Raw genomic sequence first — 22427 nt, forward strand, 5'->3', positions numbered from 1 at the left:
CTGGAGCGGCAATTTTTATTCAGTAGTGAAACAGTGAGCAAGTCAAGTCAAATATCAAAAGTCTAATCTCCTCTTCCCTGGGAAATTGAAAGGCAAAATTAAAATATATATGATGAAGAGCATCTTTTTACAGTAAAGGTATATGCCAACTTAGCTTATGGTTAATTAAGATTCCCTTTGCAAATTGTTCTTATAAAAGCTTTGCTTCAATGGACTCCAACACGAATACAACAGTGTAACTCCTATTTCAAACTCAATTTGCCCTCAAACCTTCCTGGAAAATGAATGTTAGTTTTCTTCCAAACTTTTATTAGTGAACATAGGATGTTTTCGAATATAAATGCATAGTTTCGTGTCTTTCATAATTGTAAAATTATTAAATTAATATGTGTATTTATTAATCAAATTTAAAAATAACAAAATATAACTTAACTCGGAATCTTGTTTTTAAAATGTTCGAATTCAAATCCGATCAAACCCAAATTGATCAAAGAATCAAATACTTGAATTTGAAATGACTTAAATTTGAATCTAAAATCTATCCAACCCAAAATTGTAATAACTCAATATTATTAATTCTATTTCTCCCAAACCACCCCATCTCACTAGCAAATAGTCTCAGCTGTTGTTTTAAGGTCCAGAATAAAGAGGTTAAGGCATAAAAGTGAAATGCGTTCAGCTGACAAATCATTGTCCTTGGAGAAACATGGTCACTTTCAAGGCTGTTATGCATAATAAGAAACTGTGTTGGAGAATCTCTCTTCTACCCAGTTTCTTTCCTCTTAAGCTACAATCCTTTCAACCAGAGCCAATGCTTCCACAGGATATTGCATAAATCCCAGAGATTTCCTTTGCATGTACACCATTGATGCAGAAGCCACAGATGGATCGAGCTTTAATTGTGCACTTTATATATATTCCTTTGTCATTGTCATTGTAAATATATTTGATTGAGACCATTTAATCATTTCATTCACCCAAGTATTTGACTCATTAATTCATGTATAATCCTGCTACTTAAAAAAACAAAATTCAAATCCCTGTTCCCTAATTAAAAAAAATTTATTTCATGACGCAGGCAGTAAAGGTTCATCTATCCTCAATTAAATTTGTGTACCAATGCTTGCAAAAAGGATGAAAAATACAAGAAAATTCTTTGAAAAAAAGTTAATTTCAGTTTTTATTCATTTTCTTCAGAACTGAACTAATTGCTGTAGTTTCGTTTCTAAGAGAACTAATAGCACATTGGAACTCAAACTTCTAAAGGATTCATATATCAAATATACTGACTAATTTTCCTTATTTTCTTCTTCCTGAAATACATCTATGTTAAGTCTTCACCAAGAAACAATGAATCGATGTTTCAAAAGAGAAACAAGAACAAAAACTACAATGCTAGCTCAAGTGCTGCCCTCTGCCATCTCCTAACAAGCATTTCCGAGAGAATTTGAATTCTTTTGAATTAGTATATCATGGTATACAAATGTGATCTACTCTCTCTTAAGGTTACAAGCAACACCCTCAGCCCTCAGGCTTAACTTCGTCAGACCTGCTAGCCATTCTTCAAAATATTCCCATTCTTTTCACTGTCATACATCAGACTGAGGATGGCAAAAATTTCCAATTAACTTTGCTTTCAAACACTATTAATTTCGACTACCTTGGCTATGACGATGTCCGCGTCAGAAAATCATTAACAGCTAGACTAGCGTCTCCATGGGCCACGGCATCTTCAGGTTCTGGCATGTAGAGACTTGAAGATGATGCCTGCATATTATGAACATTCCATTCAGTCAGTAAGTAAAGCCAAACCTTTCTTCTGTATCTTGAGAAGGAGATAGGGCACGGGGGGAACAATCAGAAAAGTAAGAAAAGGGTAGGGTTTGGGAAAGGCAAACTCCCAAAACGTTAAACAAATAGTATTTACTGATGGACCAAAAAGGGACAGAAGGATGAAATCCCAAAACGTTCAACTGAAGTTAAACATGGACAGCACACACGAACAAATCTGCTCATGGCATGATGGAAAAAAATTTACAGGGATATCGATCCATCAAATTTTCTTTAAAATTCTGCATCTCAGGGAGGATACGATAGTTGCGCCAAGATGGAACTTCGACAAGTTCACTTGGACTGCTCTCGTGAAGAAATATGCTCATGACATAAAGGGAAAAGGTTTTACAGAATTAACAACCTGAGGATCTAATGAGTGTACCAATTTGGAACACTGCTGATTATCCAACAATAATAAGATCAGATATGTTAATTATCAGGATGAGATTAAGAATACCTTAGCATCAAGCTGCATCTCTCCATTACTATCTGCAACAAGGCATGCACCATGTGCCTTCAACCAGTCAACACACTCCTCCAATCCATCTGAGTCTTTCTCATCACTTCCTTCATTTGTAGGCACACTGCTGCTGAAGCCCAGAACCTGAGCAATGTATGAAACAGGTACCTGAGGACGATAAGAACGAGACATACAGCCCACAGCCTTATATCGCATTTTCTCGACATAAAGATCTGCACAAAAGAACCAAAAAGACCAAAGAGCAAATGAAAGAAAAACCTTAGCACTCTTTAGATAAATGTAATTGGTAATAAGAATTGAGATCACCCTGTAGTACACACTTACCCATAAGGCAGGCGTTCAAGTTAGGTGCCATTTTGTATAATCTGAAGAACATAACATAATTTCCTGAAGTCACAGCTGCACGAACTGCAAGTGCATGTTGAACAGCTTTATCCTTCTTTGCTTCATCAGATAATCTTGAAACCAAACATGTGAGGGTATTTTTATGTCAATATTCATAGCATAATGTATAATTGACATAATTCAAGAAATCAAGGAAAAAAATCTAGCTTATAGATTGAAAATAGCAACACAACTAACCTTGACATTGACGATAATAGATCTCTGTTGTTATTCGAGTGCATGATAACACAAAGTAAATTGTAAGCAGAAAACTCCATATGGCACCCCTCAATTCCTTCAGCATAAAGGATTTTCAGCTGTGATTGGCACTGGACTCCGTAGGAGGAAAAAAAAAAGCGAACAAGATTAATAATGTAAAATAGTAAAACTTAATCTCTTAATCTATTCCACTTTGTGTCACAACATCTTTCGAGTGGTGAATTCTAAGCACCACTGGACATCACAGAATAGATCCAAAATAGACATCCAAAAAAGAGGGGGAAAAGAAAGAAAATATACAAATCCTTTTGACACCCACTTAGTTTACTACTTTCTGACAAAATAAACGTATGATGAACTTTTTACTCTGACCTTTGCAACAGAAACACAATTACAACGTTAAGCAAAATGTTCAAATGAAACCTACAACCACTGAGAGTTAATTACCAATTGTGCTTTGATTAACATTTGCAGATCTACAGCTGAGCATAAGTTCTTGAGAGAAATAAATTGTGCAAATACCAGTCTATCATACTCTGTCACTCAAAATGCAACAGTAGTTACAAAGCACTGAAATTCCATTAATGGTTTCTTTTTATACCCTTTTCCTATCTCTAGGGAGGGAATCCTTTATTTTGATGGTAGTCCAATATATTTCTCACCATATATAAATAACAGGCACCTTTACCCTTTTTTACTTTACTAGACATCTTCACAAATTTCCACAACTTTATCAAGCTAACAACTCCAGGACACTAAAAAATATGATCAACTATAGCAATTTTGGCTAGGATTAAACATTACTTAACTGAAAACTAACAATGTTGCCAAAAGAAATAGAACTGAAATAAAACTAGCAAGACATGCCAATGTTTAAGACAACAGTGATACACACTACTCAGCAGTGTCCATGAGTGTGTTTTATCTGCATTTTCTTAAAAGCACAATATGTCAATTTAGCTTCGCAAACAAGGCTAAGTGCCAGTTTGGTGGCAAACTATTTGGCCAGATCTAATACACGACCAGCTGAAAGAAAAAGATAGCCATCATATGGGGTTAACAGAATCTAGTCTCATTAAGAAACCATGCGTGATACTTTACACATTTTAATAAAAGCAGGTAAACAAGCTATTCCAAACAAGAATTCATAACAAGATGTTCTTAAATTACAAACCTGATTATACTCAGGCAGATCCCCAACTTCCAATGTCAATCGAGCATGAGTTTCATAAACCTGTTTACAAGTGAAATAAAGCTTGAAAATCAGCATATTGTCCAGGAATTATTTATTATAGAAAAGAAAATCCTCATCACTATAAACATATCTTTTTCCCAGGGAGGCAGGGATATGCATCAGATATACCTTAACTGTTAGATGGTTACGAATTCTTTGGACAGTTAAGTCCTGGCGAATAGACTTCAACTGATCACATTTATAAAGGTAGTTCTTTTGGGAATTTTGAACCATGAGCAGAGCTTTTTCCAGAACTTCTTCTGGTCTTACCTGTAAATCAAAGAAGACGGTCAATAATATGGGAGTGACATCATTTTTCCAAAAATTTCAAAAGGCAGAATGCACAGATTATGACAGTGAAATGAAATATGGATAATTACAGTGGAGGGATCTGGTGCAGAAGTAAGACGTAAATAGCGTTTCTCTATTTCCTGGCATGTTCCTTTCACAGTTAGTGCATCCCAGTCAATGTCTTCAACAGCCCTGCTGCCACCATCTTCAAAGTTTTTGCTAAGCACCATAGCACTAGCCCTTCTAGCATATAGGTTTCCACTGCCAGCATTTTTGGCCTTAAAGTGATTAATTTGTGCTCGATTTCCTTGCACTTTTTCAAAACGCTTAGAACGATTTTCACGTCTCTTTCTTTCCTCCGGTGTACTAGCAAGTGCAATTGCACCAGAATAATATGCTGTTAAATTCTGTTCCTTATCACTATCACTTGATGCATCACCATTATCAGCAGCATTCCCATCAGCAAGACGCTGTCTCTTAACAGGCCTCTGGACAGTTTTACCTGCGAATTTCTGCTCCATCAGCGGAAATCTAATGCTATTCATAATATCCGTCTTGCCGTCAGAACTTGCACCTGCAGGCTGCAGAATAATTTATTCAACAAAAAAGCTGATTAGATTATTTGCGGCAGAAGTGCAACACCTTGAGAACCAATAATATCACTAAAACCCCATACTAAGAAAAGAATGTACCAACCCTAGCCTAGTATTGCCATGAAAGAACAAAAGCAATGAAATTAGACACTACCTTTCTGTCCTTTTCATTAACGTGAACCCAGCTACTATATTTTGCTGCATAACTGTTGACAGGATCCACTTTGTCAACTAATTTCTCCTCCGGTAAAGGCTCCCACCTGCTCTTGGATCGTTTAGTTGGACTCTTGTACTTTGGAAATGCAGAAACAGGGATTGGATTTTGCAAATTGCTGCTAGATGAGAAAAAACAAAGGAAAAGAGAGGTAAGGATCGAGGCAGAACAAATTGTTACTAGAACCCAAATGAATGCCATGTATTTCCACATACATGAAAGCCAGAAAATCAAGCATAGACAGGGAACTAGAATACATACTTCTTATCAACCATATCTGCATTAGGTATCGGAAAGAGAGGCTCGGCATCCCAGTCTCGTGTATGAAGTGTACCATCATTAGTTGCCTTGGTAATTATCTGAAAGGCAGTAGTTGGTGAAGGGAAAAGTCAATATGCATCCAGCAGAAAAATTTAAAACATACTGCAATGGCAAGCAGAACTATAGAAACAGAAAGATTAACTCAAATACGTCAAAATTTCCAGCAACTATAGCATATTTAACAAGCAGACACCAATTAATCTTAATAACTTTAAAGCCTAATCCTACCACATAACATTACTTTTCAACACTCATCAAGAAACCTAATAGTATCAATGTAGAAACTTAGAAAGTTGTCAGATATCAGACATAAAGCTAAGTAAATGAATTACTGATCTCAACCTTCCGTCCTAGAGGGCCCAATACCTTCTTCTAATTTCATATCAGAAGTAGTTAAAGAGAATGAATGGCCAACAACACAAAATCAGCCTAGTAGCTGTTAGCCATCCAGGACTCAGGTTAGCCCTCCCTCTGGCTATGAAGATATGTAAACATACATTCTGTGCAGTGAATACAATTTAATTTTTCAGTAACACTGCTTGTCATTGCTGGCATATTAAGAAATCATTGATCCAAACTCTTAAAGTGTACTTGATTACAATGGCACGAGAAAAAATTTAAATAAAAAGAAACAACTCAATTTGCACACAATTGTGAATAACCACTAATCAAGATTAAACAAAAAACTCACCTCCTTCATGACTGCCTGGCAAGCTGCCATTTGCTTTTCATCTTCACATTGACCCAATGCCCTTTCAACATAATTCTTTAATGATTTTGGGAACATACCAACCTGCAAGCAAACAAAGTGGCAATTAATTGTTGTGGCATAACCTGACACGTGTAAACCACATAATTCCCTCTCTTTTTTTTTTGGTGGTGGTGGTGGTGGGGGACAGGGGGAGGGAAGGCCGTACAAGTAGACTATACAGTTTAAATCAATGATTTTACAGCATTTCACAACAATTTCCAAGAGCAATTTATGTCTAAATCATCATTATCCACCATATTTATCCAAATATGCATTTTAATTCAGCACTGCATAATCCAGTAAGTTTACCGTATCTGGTATTAGTAGCCAACATGGAAATGAAGATTGCAGCTCAAATGACTAACAGGACTTCCTCAAATAGAAGGTACAAGCAAATAACACATCAAATGTACTGAACACAGACAAATATGCATGCATATTCAATATTTTTTAAAACAACTTAGGTTTTCAAACTTAATAATGTCTTGCAAACTACAAATTCCAATTACATGAGATAATTCTTTAATATGAAGCAACAATCTTGCACATCAAATGATAACATCCCATATTTATCTCCAGACACAGTGCAATGCTAAACAACCCTAAGCATTATCCAGGCAAACACATTAACCATGACCAAACAAATCAGCACTCATGTAACAATTTCCTAGCCATCTATCACCATTTTATAGGGAAGTACAATGAAGAAAGTAAGACAACATCATTCATTTGCAGAATACTTGCATCCAAGCTTTTTCCATGTACAGTGAACTACTTCCCTGCTGTCAAATCCTGTAACATTACAGCACTCAAGCACTTATAAAGAGCCCAACAAACAATTAATTTTTATAACAGACTATGCTGCCAATAGGCAATCCAATTGCAGAGCTTCAGGCGAACACGAAAATTCAGATTAGACAAGACATATTTGTTTCAGGTACTAGTATGCAGATGTTCAACCTAGGGTGGTTGGAGGCAGCTTTCTCATTCGCCTCCTCATTTTTGAACAGAAAATCTTACAGGATAACCTATGGTGTTTATTCTGAAGAAACAAAAGTAAACAACTAAAACAGGAGGCTCACCTTGAGTACAGAATCAGCTGCATCATTGGGCAACACTTTCTCACTGGGTTTTGTCAGTGAAACACTGATATAAGCAGGTTTTGCTGTTGCATTATTGTTAGAGCCATCCTTGTCCATTTTTGGTAAACCCAGTGGCAAATTAGAAGCAATTCTGGGGTTTGTTTGAATCTGCACTTTGCTTACCCTTCGTGTATCAACTGATTGAACAGTTTGCAAAGGTGGTTGGTAACTTTGAGATGACTGCTGAGCCACGGGATACAGTAAATTGAGACCTTGTGGGCAAGCAGTTTTCTGCTGTTCCTGAAAGTTATCATATGAAGGTTTTGAATCCAAAGGCTTCGGAAAATGTTGCTGTACAGGAGTAGGATGCTGATTTTGAAAACTTGAAGCCCCATGTTTCCAGTAACTATCATAACCACCAGTAACTGTTGCACCAGGCTGACCAAAAAGAGCACAAAAAGATAAAAATAATTTGAAGTAAAAAGCACTAAAACTCAAATAACTGAAAAAGACATTAAGTTAAATGCGATAACTACAAAAGGAAACTACATGGTTAAATACACAAACAAATCTGAAAAAAGATACTATTAACATAAACATTACAATCATAGCCATCAATCTTATGGCAATAAGAAGCACATAATCCTTACAATCTTCCTTCTCAATAATTCACGATGCATTACAATATGATAAGCACATAGATTTATCATTTTTCTCTGAAAGTGGAACATGAAATCCACCTTGCAATCTAGACATGCCAGATCATGTACTCCAGTATTCCGTGGAGCACAAAAAGCATTCTTTCAGAGGCACCATATCATGAAAGATTCAATCAAAGCTTTAGGAAAGAGCTACTATCATTAGGGAGCTTTCCATAAAATCAGACTTGTTATCACATCATACACACTAGGCTCACTTTGTTTACATTTTATATGCAAATGCATTCATATCCCCTATACCCCCCTAAGCAAAGCCTTTAAAAAGGTTGCTAAGACCATCAAACATCACTCCATTTTGCTTAGAGGAAACAGAGGAGGTAAATGGTGGGGAAGTATGATACTACCATCCTGTAGGGTACCCAAGTGAAAAGAACAAGCAGTGATTTCTCTCCTCGCAAGCCAACCCAATATAAGGTGCACCTTTTTTATGTGATTAGCAAACAAATGGCAGTTGCATGCTTTTTCTTTCCTCACCCAATTCAAACAATTAAAAGGCTTATAATTTTTCCAGCAAATCATTCTGTTTCCCTCCACATTTCTTCCCTTCCTAAATTCCACCCTTTTGACCAAACATAATGCAAAAGTTAAAACAAGCATTCCACCTCAAACAAATATTAGTTGTTACAACACTTCCATCCACATGCTCCCTATCTAGCACAATGAACCTTCTCATTATTCTGGAAACAAAAAAATTACCCACACGAATAATTTGAACAAGATTCTTTAAATAAAACAGGTAGTGACATACTGGTAATATAACCCACAACTGTAATAGCAACACAAATCTTGAAATGACCATCAACAGCCCTTGGCTTGCGGAAAAGGGATTTACTATCAAAATATCTCATTGATCTTCCATTAAAAGAACTGAGGAATTTGAACTAATCATATATGTGATAACAAGATCATTTATTATATCGCCATACAATAGAAATCTAGGCCACTAAAACATCATCTAACAGAAAAACTCAAAAATAAAATAAAAAAATCTAGTAAGAGTTGGAGAAATCTGTTACAAAGACCCATCAAATCCCCTATTTCACTAATTCTTCAATAAAGAGATATAATGTCATTAGTACACTGTCTATATCTAAGAAAAAAGAATTCATGCCTTTGGACTTTTTAGATTCACAAGTAACAGCGGCCCTGAATTTACCACAGAAAGAGAACATGTTGGTCTAAAGGGCATAGTTTGAAGCAAACTTAACACCATATGTCATGCAGAGCATGCTCTAACTACTATCAGAAACAAAGAAAGCCTATGTTCTGAATTCCAAAAATCCCTCATCTTAAAAACAATGCAATCTTACCCATGAAAGGTCAACAAAACGCACCCTGACATTTTCACACAGCATCCAAAATTCAATATCGAAATTTGAGAAGAATCAATGATACGAAATATAAATAAGATCAGAAATCAAAGAAAGACAGATGAAACATAATGGGTTCATTGGATTGGAGATGCAGTCTATACAAGGAGAAATATCTCATTAAATCAGAAAATTGATAAATAATCACTCACATACACATTGTATTGCACCTACCATACAAAACCTCAAATATTCAATTGCAACTAAATAGAAACATAAAGCACAATAGATGCACAAGCACACTTCAAGAACTATCACCTTCAACCATAAAATTTTATCTGATGCAGCAAAAGGTCAAATATAGCAAAAGAAAATAATGATGGAATGCATATTTTTAAGATTAGCATATAGCACAAACAAGTCCTCATTATGTCTGCATTCAGCCAATCTTGCACTATGCATCCAACATAAACTCAAACCTGCAATGAAGGCATTTGAGATGAACTGGACTCTGGCCTCCACGAAGGGGTAAAAGATGGGGGAGCTTGGCTGTTTGAAGTAGGGTATCCACCACTAACACCAGGAACCTGAGACACCTGAGTGGATTTACTAGCAATGGACAAATTTTCTGTTCCGGGGGCACAACTAACTTCCGTTTGATTGTAATAATCTGACCACTGCTTGTAATGCTGCTGATAATGCAATGAATTTGTAGCTGCATTACCAGAAGCATAAGCACCACTTGTATCTGGAGTGTAGTTTGAATATTGGTGAGTAGTATAATTTGAATAGTTGCCTTCATTCCACGTGGTTGTCTGATGACTGTAACCGCTACTTGGGTAACCTCCAGCTGTCTGATAATCACCAGGATTGTAGTAAGTGCTTGAATAACTTGCAGGCCCAGCATAAGACCCTGTATTCGGAAATGAGGAAAGAGGCTGATAAGGAGCACCTGTGTTTTGATATGCTCCTACTGGCTGAGAGTAAGAGGGGTTTGGTTGTTGCTGATAGCCATTATAGTAACCTTGGTATCCTGTGCTTCCATATGAATAAGGATCAGTAGAATTTGAGTAGGAATTATAGCCACTATAGTCTGGTTGTGCATTTGTTGTTCCTAAGCTCGATGAAGTAGCAACAGATGCTGCATTTGACCCATCCTGAACAGTTCTTATGGATGGCTCTGTTTGCTGCACATGGTGGTAAGTGGAATTCGAAAAACTTCCATTTTCTACAGAGTGATTATCCACCCTGTACATATTCCACGATGCAGCTTCAGAACCAGTTGTTGAGGGAACAAATGAAGATGTCTGCCCTTGACTTGCATTTACAACATATCGACTCTGAGAAAAGAAACCAAAGTCAATGAATGACAAATGAATTAACCAAAATAACAGGATGTATGTTGATCAATCACTTGAAAGCAAATCAAATCTGATCGGTTATACAATATGACATTACTTGGATGTTGTATTTACAAGTAAATTCAACCACCACTTCAAAACCTGTCCTTCTTCACCTTCTTCAAATAACCAATTGATGTAAACTCAAACCCAGTTCACAACAAGCACTCTTCACTTCAAAAATGCCTAAAGCACGAAAACCTAACTAAACAACTTAGAAACTTCAAACCCAATTCATTTAAACAATGCCTGCAATTTTTAATTTCAACACTTCACTTCCAAAATACCTAAAGTACTAGAATTCAACTAAATAACTTAGAAACTTCCAACTCAATTCATCACAAGCATTGCTACAATCTTTGGTTTTCAATTTTCGCACTTTTTTAATCCAATTCTAAACTAATAAATTTCAAAGCAAGAAACATTCTTCACCAGAAAAATACCGAAAGCACTAAAATCTAACTACCCAACTCCGAATCTTCCAACTCAGTCATTCCAAGCATTGCCAAAACTTTTGATTTTCAATTTTGGCACTTTTTTAATCCAATTCATAACTACCCCGCTTCATAGCAAGCAACACTATTCACCTCCACAATGCCTAAAGAGCTAAAATCTAACTAAACAACTTAGTAACTTCAAATCCAATTCCTTAAAAGCTACTACCTTAGGTTTTTAACTTCAAGGTTTTTTTAGTCCAACTCTAAACTAAACCCATCCCTGGCAAGCAATGCTCTTCATCAAAGTATTGCCTACAGCAGTAAAACCTAACTAAACATCATTGAAACTTCAAACCTAATTACAACTATTACCTTTAAACTGAGATCAGAGCCCTTTCCTAATTCAATTCTAAAACTCAAACCCAATTCACAATAAGCAACACTCCTCACTTCCAAAATGCCTAAAGGGCTTAAAAGCTAACTCAACAACTTTGAAACTTCAAACCAAATTCATTTACCTTCGGTTTTAGACCCAATTCCAACACAACCCTCTATTCAAATCAACACTTTAACCATTTTAACCATTGTTTCTCAAAGAAAGTAAAAGAATAAAAAAGGAAATCACCTCAACAGAGTTCGGGTCCAGTGAAGCTAAAGTTTGTGTATTAGTAGCTTGATTCATCATTTCGTCAGCATCCCTATATTTCATCAAAAACAAAAGGCAACAACATATAATTAGCACCCAAGATAAAATAAAATAAAACCAATTCGATTTTATCTAATCAAACATTAAATTACCCAAAAAAGTTGAAAATTCAACATTGAAATAATAAAAAAAAACCCACAAAACCCTAATAAAATTAAAAGAAAACTGACCAACTTCTAACCTTCAAAAACTCCTCGAGATTGATGTTGAAAAGGGAAAAAGCCCTTGAGGTTATTTAGCAACAAAGAACCAAAATTTGAGATCAAAGGAGAAAACCCAGACAGAAAACTCAACCAAAAAGAAAAAGAAAAATTTATATGTGAAGTAATTGATTATAGGATTTTATCAAGCAAACAATAAAATAAAATAAAATAGAGCAAGAGAATGTAGAGAACAAAATTGAATATTTAAAAATTAAAAAAAGAAATCCCACGAGGGAAGGAAAGACAAGGGAGAAAGAGAATCGGAAGAAATTTACAGGCGAAAAATATGAAGAGAAGACGATTGTGGGTGTTTATATAAGGTGGTCGTCGTTTACTCGTTTTAGGGTCGTCGTTTTGCTTTGTTGTGGTTAAACTACTATTACTAGTGAAATTATAAGTCATAAAATGCCTTTTAAGCCATGCTATTAATATTAGAAGAAGAAAGTGTTATTGAAAGAGAAGCAGAATTCATCTATGATTAGTTTTTCTAATAAGACATGAATTGGTAATTATAATTTTATTAGAATTATTAAATAATTTTATTAACTAAATTAACAAATAACTAAATTAACGATTTTTCACTCTTAATATTTAGTAATATAACTAACATAAAAAGTCAATTATTTAAAAAAATTATTTAAACCATTACTTAATAAGTAATATGGAAAGTTAACTAATATCTATTAACCTAAGTGGTGAGGATATTTACATAAAGGATTCTCGGATTTTGATTTTAATTGTTTATTAAGTGTTGTTGTTTGTTTGTTTTAAATAATAATTTTATAAATTTAAATATATATAAATTATTATAAATTTTTTATTACTATTATTTTTTATTTTATAATATTTTATTTAAAAAATTAATATATTTTTAAAAATAATAATTTTATATTTATTATGAAATCAAATGTTAATCATGTGGTAACTTTTATTTAAATTCAAACTTAATTCGGCTTCTATTTACCTATATGAATACACTATTATTGGACTTGACTTGTTCATGGCTTACAGCTGTCCGTCCAAACCCACGAACACGGCCCGTTTCAAAGCGGGTTTGAGTTGGTAACATCTCATCAAATAAATAATACCTTATATTTTTTATTTCTTTCACATTCTTTAATTATATAAAATTTATTTAATTACTTTAAAATAAAATCCGATGTATACTAACAGATTTAATTTCTTACAATTTAAATCCCATATCACCAATTTATATTTTTAACTCAAAAAACAAATACAGGAACACTCTTTCATAACATCCAATCGTGTCGTACAATCATGTCTCAATTTTTATATGTTTCATGAAAAATCTTACATCATCGATGAGTTAAATAAACTCTAATATCACTTCATACAAGCTCATCTTTCTAATTTCATATATGTATTAATCAAATTAAAAAAATATTTTTTTAAATTCGAGATTGATTCGATCCAACACTTTATTGATCCAGGCTAATGGACCTTATATCACAGTTTGAGTTGGGATTCAAAGCTTGAGCTCAATGAAATTGAATACAATTTTCTTCCTATTCCAATTGTTATTTATCAAGTTTTGCCTCTTTTTTTTGTTTTTTTTTTTCAATTTAAGTCCATTATTTATACTTTATTTTACAAAATCTAGAAAAGTCAAATTGCCCAGAAAGCTTATGCCCCGGAGGCCCTGGAGAAAATGTTGACATCAAACCTTATAAAACCCATGCCTTTGCCTCATGCTTCCCAGCTTCAAATACTGTGAATTTCCCAAACCTGTGTGGAGGAAAAATTGGAAATCCATTTCCTCGATGAAGGTCCAATAAACCATCCCCAAGAAAAGAGGACCAAACAGGGGATGTTAAAACCCTGGAAAAACATCCCAAACAGAGTCACTGCTTCCTTCCAAATACTAGTATTCAACTTCTACCAGGTCTTTTTTCTTTTCTAAAGTATTTCTTTTACCAGAAGTATAGAGCATATTTGAAGAAGAATCAAGACCCCATCACTTTCAACCAATAGATTCAGGGATATGGGGACCAGTGAAGGAATAAGACCCATACATTGCAATATTCAACAATTATTCTATTCATCAGCATACCTAACGAGACCTTATCCCCATCCACATAATAGATGAAAGCAATCATATGACCCATTCAAAGCAAAAAAAAGAAAATATTTTCAATGCAGAAGCCACCACAATGTGCATATGAATGTAAAATCTCAGTTGATTGATGAAGCTGATCCATATCTCACAGTAAGAGGGCAAGGTTAACAAACAGTTCAGAATTGGCTTTCCTACTGGAACAACAGATTAACTTGTATTCACAGAATAACTTGTTGCTTCGTGCCAAAAACCCAGGTCAGATCTGTAATTCCAATCTCATAAAACTTTGATCCTTTAATTGAGAACAAATAAAAGTCAAAGCACCAGTAAGGGCAGCAAAATGCAGGCATTTCTGCTCTGCCTCTCTTTGATTTCCTTTAATTTAGATTTTTCAATTTTGTTGGTGATGTCCAACTGTCCCCTTGAAAAAGCTTGAAAACAATGTCACCGTACAGAGATGACATTTGTAAACAGAGCGTCCATGACCGAGGACCACATGAAGGCATGGCCATTTAGCAATTAAAGTGATGATCAGCTGGGTAGCATGCAGAAAAGTGAATTTATTCATCTAGTAGTAGATAGACTGATCATAACCTTTGTTTCCTCAAAACCCAAATACTAACCTTTTCTCAGCTAAAGGAAGGTCTGCCCAAAGGAATAGCCAGCAAATATCCAGTTAGGGTACAGAGAAAGATTTTGAGTTTGTCTGGTCTCATGAAAACCTGCCAAACAGAAGAGCATCTTGATCTGTTCTCCAGGCAAAATACCAGATACATTCACTGCACCAAAAATTACCACAACTGACTCTATTAGCTGCTGCTTCAATATCTTACCTTACATCCTACACAGGGGATCATTGCATATGCAGAAATTAGTCAAAAATGGTAAACACAATGTCCCTAATTAGGCAGAAAATAGAAACAACAGATTCAGCCCTGCTCCATTAATTTACACCATTAACAGTGACTAATGGCATATACAGACAAATCTACTCAAAATCGTTTTCGCTTCACTCGTGACATATCATCAAATCCATCATCATGCCAAACCTGACCACCATGCCTAAAATTTCCCTCCTCCTCAATGTTTCTTGTCCTCCTAGGAGCATTCCCTGGTCGGTTTTTTAATCGTCTATCAAACTCCCTTTCCCTCAAATTTCCTCTTTCATGCAACTCCGGATCATCTTCCGGACAGAATCTAAATGACCTAGGTCCACCCTCACCATTAAGATGAAAATTCTCACTATCAGCACCACTATAAGGAGGCCTAAAAGAACGAACAGGTCCCCGTCTATCACCATACCTCCTCCTCTCATCAGCATTCCCATCAGTAGCAAGCTCATGAAACCTGCCAGATGGCATGGGCCCCCCAAAGTAATCATCACCATCGTTCCTTTCTCGAGGATCTACAAGATCCAATCGTCTACTGTTTCTAAGTAAAATCCGGCCAGCTGGGCTCCTATTAGGGATGCCAGACCTTGGATGACCATGATCTCGCCCGGGATCCATATCCCTCAAATCATTTGGTCGGGACAAATATTGAGGAGATCCATGCCTTCTAAGAACCATTTCCCCAGCAAAACAAGGACGATCAGGTGATCTTATCCTATCCACCCTGTAAATAGGTGATCTTCGATGAGGTAATTCCAATGGCCCTCCAAATTCATCAGGTGATCTTCTCCTAGGAGAAGGCCATGGACCAGGAGAACGAGTTCGTGGTCTAGTTGGAGACTTTGAACGAATCCGAGGAAGACCCCTTCTCTGAACAGATGAAAAATCCCTGTTCCCCCTAACAAAAGGGCCATCTAATCCCTCAAATGAAGGTTGGGAGCGAGCAAACATTGGGTCTGTATGGTCATCAGCAAAACCTCTCATATGCCTCAATCCAACTGATTCAGAGCCATCTTCACCAATGCATCTACTTGGACTTAGATTTCTTGGAACTCTGCGAACCATTGGAAGCCCCCGTGAAGCAGGTCCATCTCTTCCACCAGGAGACCGCCTCCTTGGGTGTACATGAGGGAAAATTGATGAATTATCACTCAAGATCTTTCTCCCACTTTGTCCAGGACCAAAATATGCACCATCTTGCCCATTATTATAGCTACTAAAGTCAAGATCTGCATCAGAAACAGCAGATGCATATTTATGTCTGACAACACGAAATTCTGTAGGGCCATTATAAAACTCTGAAGCAAAGTTACGTTCTGAATCCCGACCACCACGTAGGGTGTCTATCCAACTGGAAACCCTACCTCTTCCGCGCATAAAACTTATTCTAGGGTTCCTGGATGGCTGATCATGATGCCTCTCTCTTGAGAATCTATGGGAACCATCGCCATAAACTTCATCTCTGAGGGTAAACATTGTTAGAAGAAGAAAAAATTATAACAGACATTTAATTAATCATCAAAAAAAAATAACAAACTAAAAAGAATGCAGGTTTCATAAATAACAATAATCACCTCCCTCGAGGATGAAACTTATCTCCTTCAAGGGCAACATCAAGCAATCTTTCTCTTCCAACTCGTGACTGCAATGTCCTGCCTGAAATAGATCTTGTTCTACCAGGAGATGACTGATTTAAAGCTCGAGATAAGTTTATAATCCGACTCCTATTACCTGCATTGCTGGCATCCTTACCTGCATCGTCACCACTTAAAAATGCTTCTACCTTAGGTAGAACTGAATTGCTTTTTCCTTTTGACTCACTTTTTTGAGCATTATCTGCACCTTGACCAATGGTCACTGAAGTTCCTTGGCTTGAATCAGAGGCTAGGATAGATGTTTGCTCTCCATCTTGCCCTCCTACAGCATCCTTCTTTTCTGACAAATCAAGTGGTTTTCTAGGCATGGCCTTATTTGGTCTCATTTTGTCTGCTGGACTGGAAGGCATCTCAACAGCTGATGAATCTTGCAAACAGGCCTCTTTATCAGCTTCTGTATTGGAATCCCTATTTACAGATGTGTCAATGCATTCATTAGTACTATCGTTACTTGTTTTACCAGCATCTTCTCCATGAGTTTCTTTTCCGCTGACAGAGGATGAAGATGGTTTGTTATCACCAACAAACCATACAGAATCCGAGTTTTTATAACCAGTATCACCATTATTTCCATTTCCTGCCTCTTGTCCCTCACATATTGGAGCCTCTATCTCAGTATTCTCTACAGTTTCCCTGACTTCACCATCTTCAAAGTCATCTTCTGCTCTACCATCATGTTCCATATCTATAGCTGGAGCTAAGTCACGATTGCCATCTGACTCATAACCAGAGCCATATGAATCTTCTAGAATATCACCGGATAAATTAATTTTTTCCTCATCACTTACAGAACCCTCAACCATTCCCCGTGATTCAGACGGTTGTACAGCCATGAATTTCAGTCTGCAATTATCAGGATCTTCAACACTCTTATTTTCAGAATTAGAGTTATCTATTTTACCAGAAATGTTTGATTCATTAACATCATGACCCACAGAAGAAATCATTTTGGAAGCAACCTGGCCCTCACCGCTAGACTCAGTTTCTTTGGCTTGAATAAAATGTTCCACATGATTCGATGCATCACCATGTAATGACAAATCAGAAGAAGTAGGCACTGTTGTGATATTCAGAGGATGTAGGATCTGCTCATCTGATTGGTTCAATGATCCCTCCATTCTCTTTGGCGTTTCCCGGTTATCCTCGTGAACTGGTTCAGGTTTTACAGATCGAACATCAACTAATTTTAAGGCTGAAGATTTTGAACTTTCTGAACTGCTCCTATCAACTAATTCATGCTTCATTGGTACAATATTTAACAAGCCTATAGGATCAGCTTTAACTGCAGCAGAATTAGTTTTGATGCTCTCATCAAGTGGTTCTGATTTTACAGGCTTAAAGTTAGACACAGTCAGATTGCTGACAGGCACTGATTCTGCAGGTAAGTTGATATTTGCCATGACTTTGAGCAAATCCTCTTTCGCTGATGTGCTGGAATGTTTTTCATTGGAGTTCAAATGAAGATAAGGGGTAGTGAGGCCTAAACAAAGTGAATCCTCTGTGTTATACTGCTGGCTAGATAGTGTGGATGACATTGCAATTTTGATTCTGTGCTCAACCTCATGAACTCTTTGCTGTTGTGTGGGCATACTGGTACCAGTCATCCCACCTGAGCAAAGTAATGGCTTTATAGCATCCATATGAGTTGTTTTTTGACTTGCACCGTCATTACTGGCAGGACCTTCCCAAGCATCCATTGTAGTATTCAAATCCCAGTTTGATCGGTCAGCAAGCATATTAGCACCAATACTATTAGGCTGGACATTGCTATTTCTAAGTTGAGTACTAAATTCTCCTTTGCTTAAGGATAGATTCAAAGAAACAGGTTCTGCTTTTTCATGCTCCAGACAATCATGCTCATTATTTCCACTAGCCATAGCTGAAACAAGATGTTCCCCTAAACCTAATGACAATCCCGGGTTCCCAGAAACTGTAGGTAATTCTGATCTAAACTTTCCATCTACATTTTGCTGGCTATATACATCTTTCCCTACATTAAGGGTAAGAGAATCACCACCTACTAAGTCCAACTCAGGTTTTGCTGACTTTCTGATGATATTGTCACCATCTACTCCAGTTGCCACATGCTTTCCTTTGCTGTCAATATCAGCCAAAGACCTAGAGTTAACCGGAAAGCTTTGTTCTTCAAGTTTTACCCTAAGGAGGTTATTATTGCCCTGCACCATGCTACCATTTGTTCCATCAGAACTTCTCTTCTCCTTCTCGGGTACAGTTTTCCCACTTGCATCAGAAAAGCTAGAAACACTTGCCGCAATACTACTAGCATTTGAAAAACTTGCTGCAACACTATTAGGCTTAGAAGTTTCCACAGCGCAACTAGCACTAGAACCTGCTGTAACACTACTAGCATGAGAACTCGCTGCAACACAAGAAGCATTACAACTCACTGCAACACTAACAGCATTAGAACTTGCTGCAACACAAGAAGCATTAGAACTAGCTGCAACACAAGAAGCATTAGAACTTGCTGCAACACAAGAAGCATTAGAACTTGCTGCAACACTAACAGCATAAGAACTTGCTGCAACACTACCAGCATTTGCATTCGAACTAGTTGCAACACTACCAGCATTTGCATTCGAACTAGTTGCAACACCACTAGCATTTGAACTTGCTGCTACGCCACTACTATTTGAACTTGCTGCTACACCACTAGTGTTTGAACTCACTCCAACAACACTGATGTTTGAACTCGCTAAAACACCGCCGATGTTTGAACTCATTAAAACACCACCGGTATTTGAACTTGCTGCAACAGTACTAGCATTTGAAGTAGCTGAACCCTGAAGTGGACTAGAAAATCCTTTCTGCTCTGAATTATTTTCAGTTGGCAGTGAAGGTGAATCTTCAGTCTGTTCAGAAGATGTCCAGATTAAAGGAAACCTCCTTTTCTTTATTGGAATACCTGCACTATATTCACTAAACTGCCCAACGCTGGGTTTAACCCCCGTCTGCCAACAGAACATAAATTAATCAAAACTCAACCAAAAAAAAAGTTAAAAACTTGCAACAGTGTCTCTAACCTTAGATGCTAGTAATTTAAAAAAGAATAATAAAGATAGACACCTCTTCGTTTCCTGATACCGACATGATCCCCAAAATTCGCCTAGCGTATTAGCCCTTCAGCTTTCCTCTTATCAGCTTTTATTTCAATTTAATTTCCACCAAAAGAATATTCTTTACAACCATTCCTGAGATCCTATCCAATTCAAAACGCAAAATTTCCAAATCAATTCAAATAAGTTAATTTCCGATTGTCTCCCTAAAAACCCAACATGAAAACCAGTAAGAAGCACCTGCAAGCAAAAAAGAAAAAAAGAAAAATGGTAAATCTGTACAGCTAAAGAGAGGTTCACAAAATAATTAAAGAGGTTCCACAAATAAATAAACTAGCACAAATTAATTAAACACAATTTTATGAGGATGTTATACATAAAAATAAATAAATAAACATGTAAACCGATTGGAATAAGAATTAAAAATCTAAAGCCAATCAAAACTTTAAAAACAAACAGATCATTCCTTGCACTGAATTAAATCAACACAAATTATTGGGGAAAAACAAGATAAATTCAATCTGAAATTTCAACATAAAATTTTAAAAGAAATGAATCGGTTTCCAGGAAGATGTACCTGTATCAAAATCAGACAATAACCGTTGACCGAATTACAATAACTATTAAAAATTTAAAAATCGGCGAAAAAACAAACAAAAAATCAAAAAAATCAGAGAAGAAAAAATTACCCGATCAAAATGAAGAGAGAAAAGAAAACTGAAACTGATGAACAAGAAAGAAAAGAGAATCTAATCAAGCGCGTTTCCTAGGGTTTGAGGGGTACCTTTATTGCTGTACACTTCCATTATTATATAGACGAATTTGTTTTACTATTTTTTTATTTTTCTTTTTTCTTTCTTTTAACAAATGATTCGATGGAGTCTTTGTCAAGGGTCCGCAGCACGATGTCCAATCCGTGATTGACACGTGTTGTATCGTTGAAAAAGTTAGGGCGAATTGGCTCCACCATAGTTCACCCACCTCCGTTTGTCGACCATTATTCATCAGCCTTTTTCTTTTATATTTAAATTTTTTTCTTTTTTGTTTTTGAGAATTATTCTTGACAAATTTATGCTGCCTTCACTAGATATTATTCCAACTTAAAATAATTGGAAAGTAAAATAAATTTACAGAAAATACAGATTTTGTTTCTTTTTTATTTCGATTATATTTTATTTTCTATTAAATTCAAAAAATATCATTTCATGAACTAAACCTTAGTATAAAAACAAGAATATATCCCGCATATTTTAAAATAATTATATTTTATAAAAAATAAAAATTCACAAATTGTCCTAATAATTCTTAATTAAAATAAAAAAAAAAACCCCAAGGAAGGAATAGAATCCAATATTTCTGTTTACTTTTTAGTCTCTTTTTGGGGACTACTTCAATGATGGAAAAAAATTTTGAAATTAATGAAATTTTAGTAGGATTGACATGATACCCTTTTTTGCTATATAATAACATAGGCACAAAATAATAAAGATTTACTATATAAATATAATGATATTCACAAATTATTTTTTTAATTAAGCTATAAAATAAATGGTACTTGAGAAATTATTGAAAGGTTAGGTCCTCTCTAGGGGGATACCAAGTAGGGAGTAATTGAAAAGTTGAAATTTGGTAGAACAAAGCCACAAAAATTGTACCAAATTTTGACATTGACCAAAAATTGGTCCCCTATCTTTACATTAAATCCATTTGTCCACAAAATTAATTAGTAGTACTATAAATAATTTTTTTTTAATTAATTCAACATTTTATTATCATTATTATCAAATTTAAAATTTTTATTATCCAAACAATCGATTTTTTGCTAAAAAAATAAAGATTCACTATAAAATAAAATGGAATTCACAAATTAATTAATTTTGCCTTTTTTTCTAAAAACTAGAAAAATTAATCCTAGTTGAGAAACTAGGGGAAGGTTAGGGCCTCTCCAGGAATAAGGAAGGAAACTTCAAGTGCAAGTACACAAACAGACAAAGCCAAGAAAAGGACACTCTCACATCTATATCATAATTAAAAGAGAGTTCTTATGGCTTTTTCATTTTGCTTAAAACTCTTAGAGATTAAGCTACGGGCTTGACATGTAATGGGTTGAAAGTCAGAGGGGTTTTATCATAGGTTTCTTAGGTTTTTCATTTTGACTAAAAGCTGGTCCCAATCCTTACAAATTGAACCCATTTTGTCCACAAAATATCTACCATTATATTTTGGAATTCAATATTCCTACCCCAGCACGTTTTTTTTTTGACCATTTAATTTTTTCTCTTTTCAATTAAACCAACTGATATAAGTTTTTGTTCTTTATCTTTTTATTTTTTGCAGTTCAGTCCTAACCAAGCTTATGGCGATAGGATGGTTGGGCATACCTGGAAATAGAATTATTTTAATTGTACACACCCAATCAAAGGTTTAAGTCTACCGGTCAATTCAGCTAATCTCAATCCAGTTTTCACTTCCCACGCTCCGCTTTAGGCCATTAATAAGTTGCACGTATCAAAATTTGGAATGTAATTATATTAAAGAAAACAAATATGA

General features: G+C 35.7%; 2 protein-coding genes across 8 annotated transcripts; both read right to left on the bottom strand.

Annotated features, from left to right (window-relative positions):
* Positions 1-1245: 1245 nt before the first annotated feature.
* On the bottom strand, positions 1246-12481 carry SAC3A (SAC3/GANP/Nin1/mts3/eIF-3 p25 family). 3 transcript variants are annotated; one of them, XM_021439793.2, is made up of 14 exons: positions 12157-12481; positions 11895-11967; positions 9912-10772; positions 7404-7841; positions 6262-6363; positions 5511-5608; positions 5190-5370; positions 4532-5023; positions 4281-4421; positions 4092-4151; positions 2897-3027; positions 2639-2772; positions 2291-2526; positions 1246-1767 (listed from the first exon to the last, which is right to left on the bottom strand). In XM_021439793.2, the coding sequence occupies exons 2-14, from the start codon at positions 11952-11954 to the stop codon at positions 1666-1668; spliced, it is 3036 nt and encodes a 1011-aa protein (XP_021295468.1). In that variant the 5' UTR covers positions 11955-11967; positions 12157-12481; the 3' UTR covers positions 1246-1665. The 3 variants fall into 3 exon arrangements, with proteins under 3 accessions (XP_021295468.1, XP_021295469.1, XP_021295470.1); XM_021439794.2 differs by having other exon boundaries at positions 12146-12481; XM_021439795.2 differs by having other exon boundaries at positions 5190-5367; positions 12157-12480.
* A 1877-nt stretch (positions 12482-14358) lies between these two features.
* Positions 14359-20707, bottom strand: LOC110425628 (uncharacterized). Of its 5 annotated transcripts, none has more exons than XR_016351790.1 (5): positions 20567-20672; positions 19888-20117; positions 16720-19772; positions 14879-16607; positions 14359-14790 (listed from the first exon to the last, which is right to left on the bottom strand). XR_016351790.1 is itself a non-coding variant. In XM_089785047.1 (5 exons), exons 2-5 carry the CDS (start codon positions 19909-19911, stop codon positions 15248-15250), a joined length of 4302 nt encoding a protein of 1433 aa, XP_089641173.1. In that variant the 5' UTR covers positions 19912-20117; positions 20567-20672; the 3' UTR covers positions 14359-15247. The 5 variants fall into 5 exon arrangements, 4 of the variants coding, with proteins under 4 accessions (XP_089641173.1, XP_021296232.1, XP_021296229.1 ...); XM_089785047.1 differs by having other exon boundaries at positions 14359-16374; positions 16510-16607; XM_021440557.1 differs by having other exon boundaries at positions 14359-16607; positions 20662-20707.
* Positions 20708-22427: the final 1720 nt, after the last annotated feature.

This window comes from Theobroma umbraticum, unplaced genomic scaffold, assembly GCF_002168275.2.
Source record: "Theobroma umbraticum cultivar Fairchild unplaced genomic scaffold, ASM216827v3 scaffold_81.0, whole genome shotgun sequence".
NCBI classification, from domain to species: domain Eukaryota; kingdom Viridiplantae; phylum Streptophyta; class Magnoliopsida; order Malvales; family Malvaceae; genus Theobroma; species Theobroma umbraticum.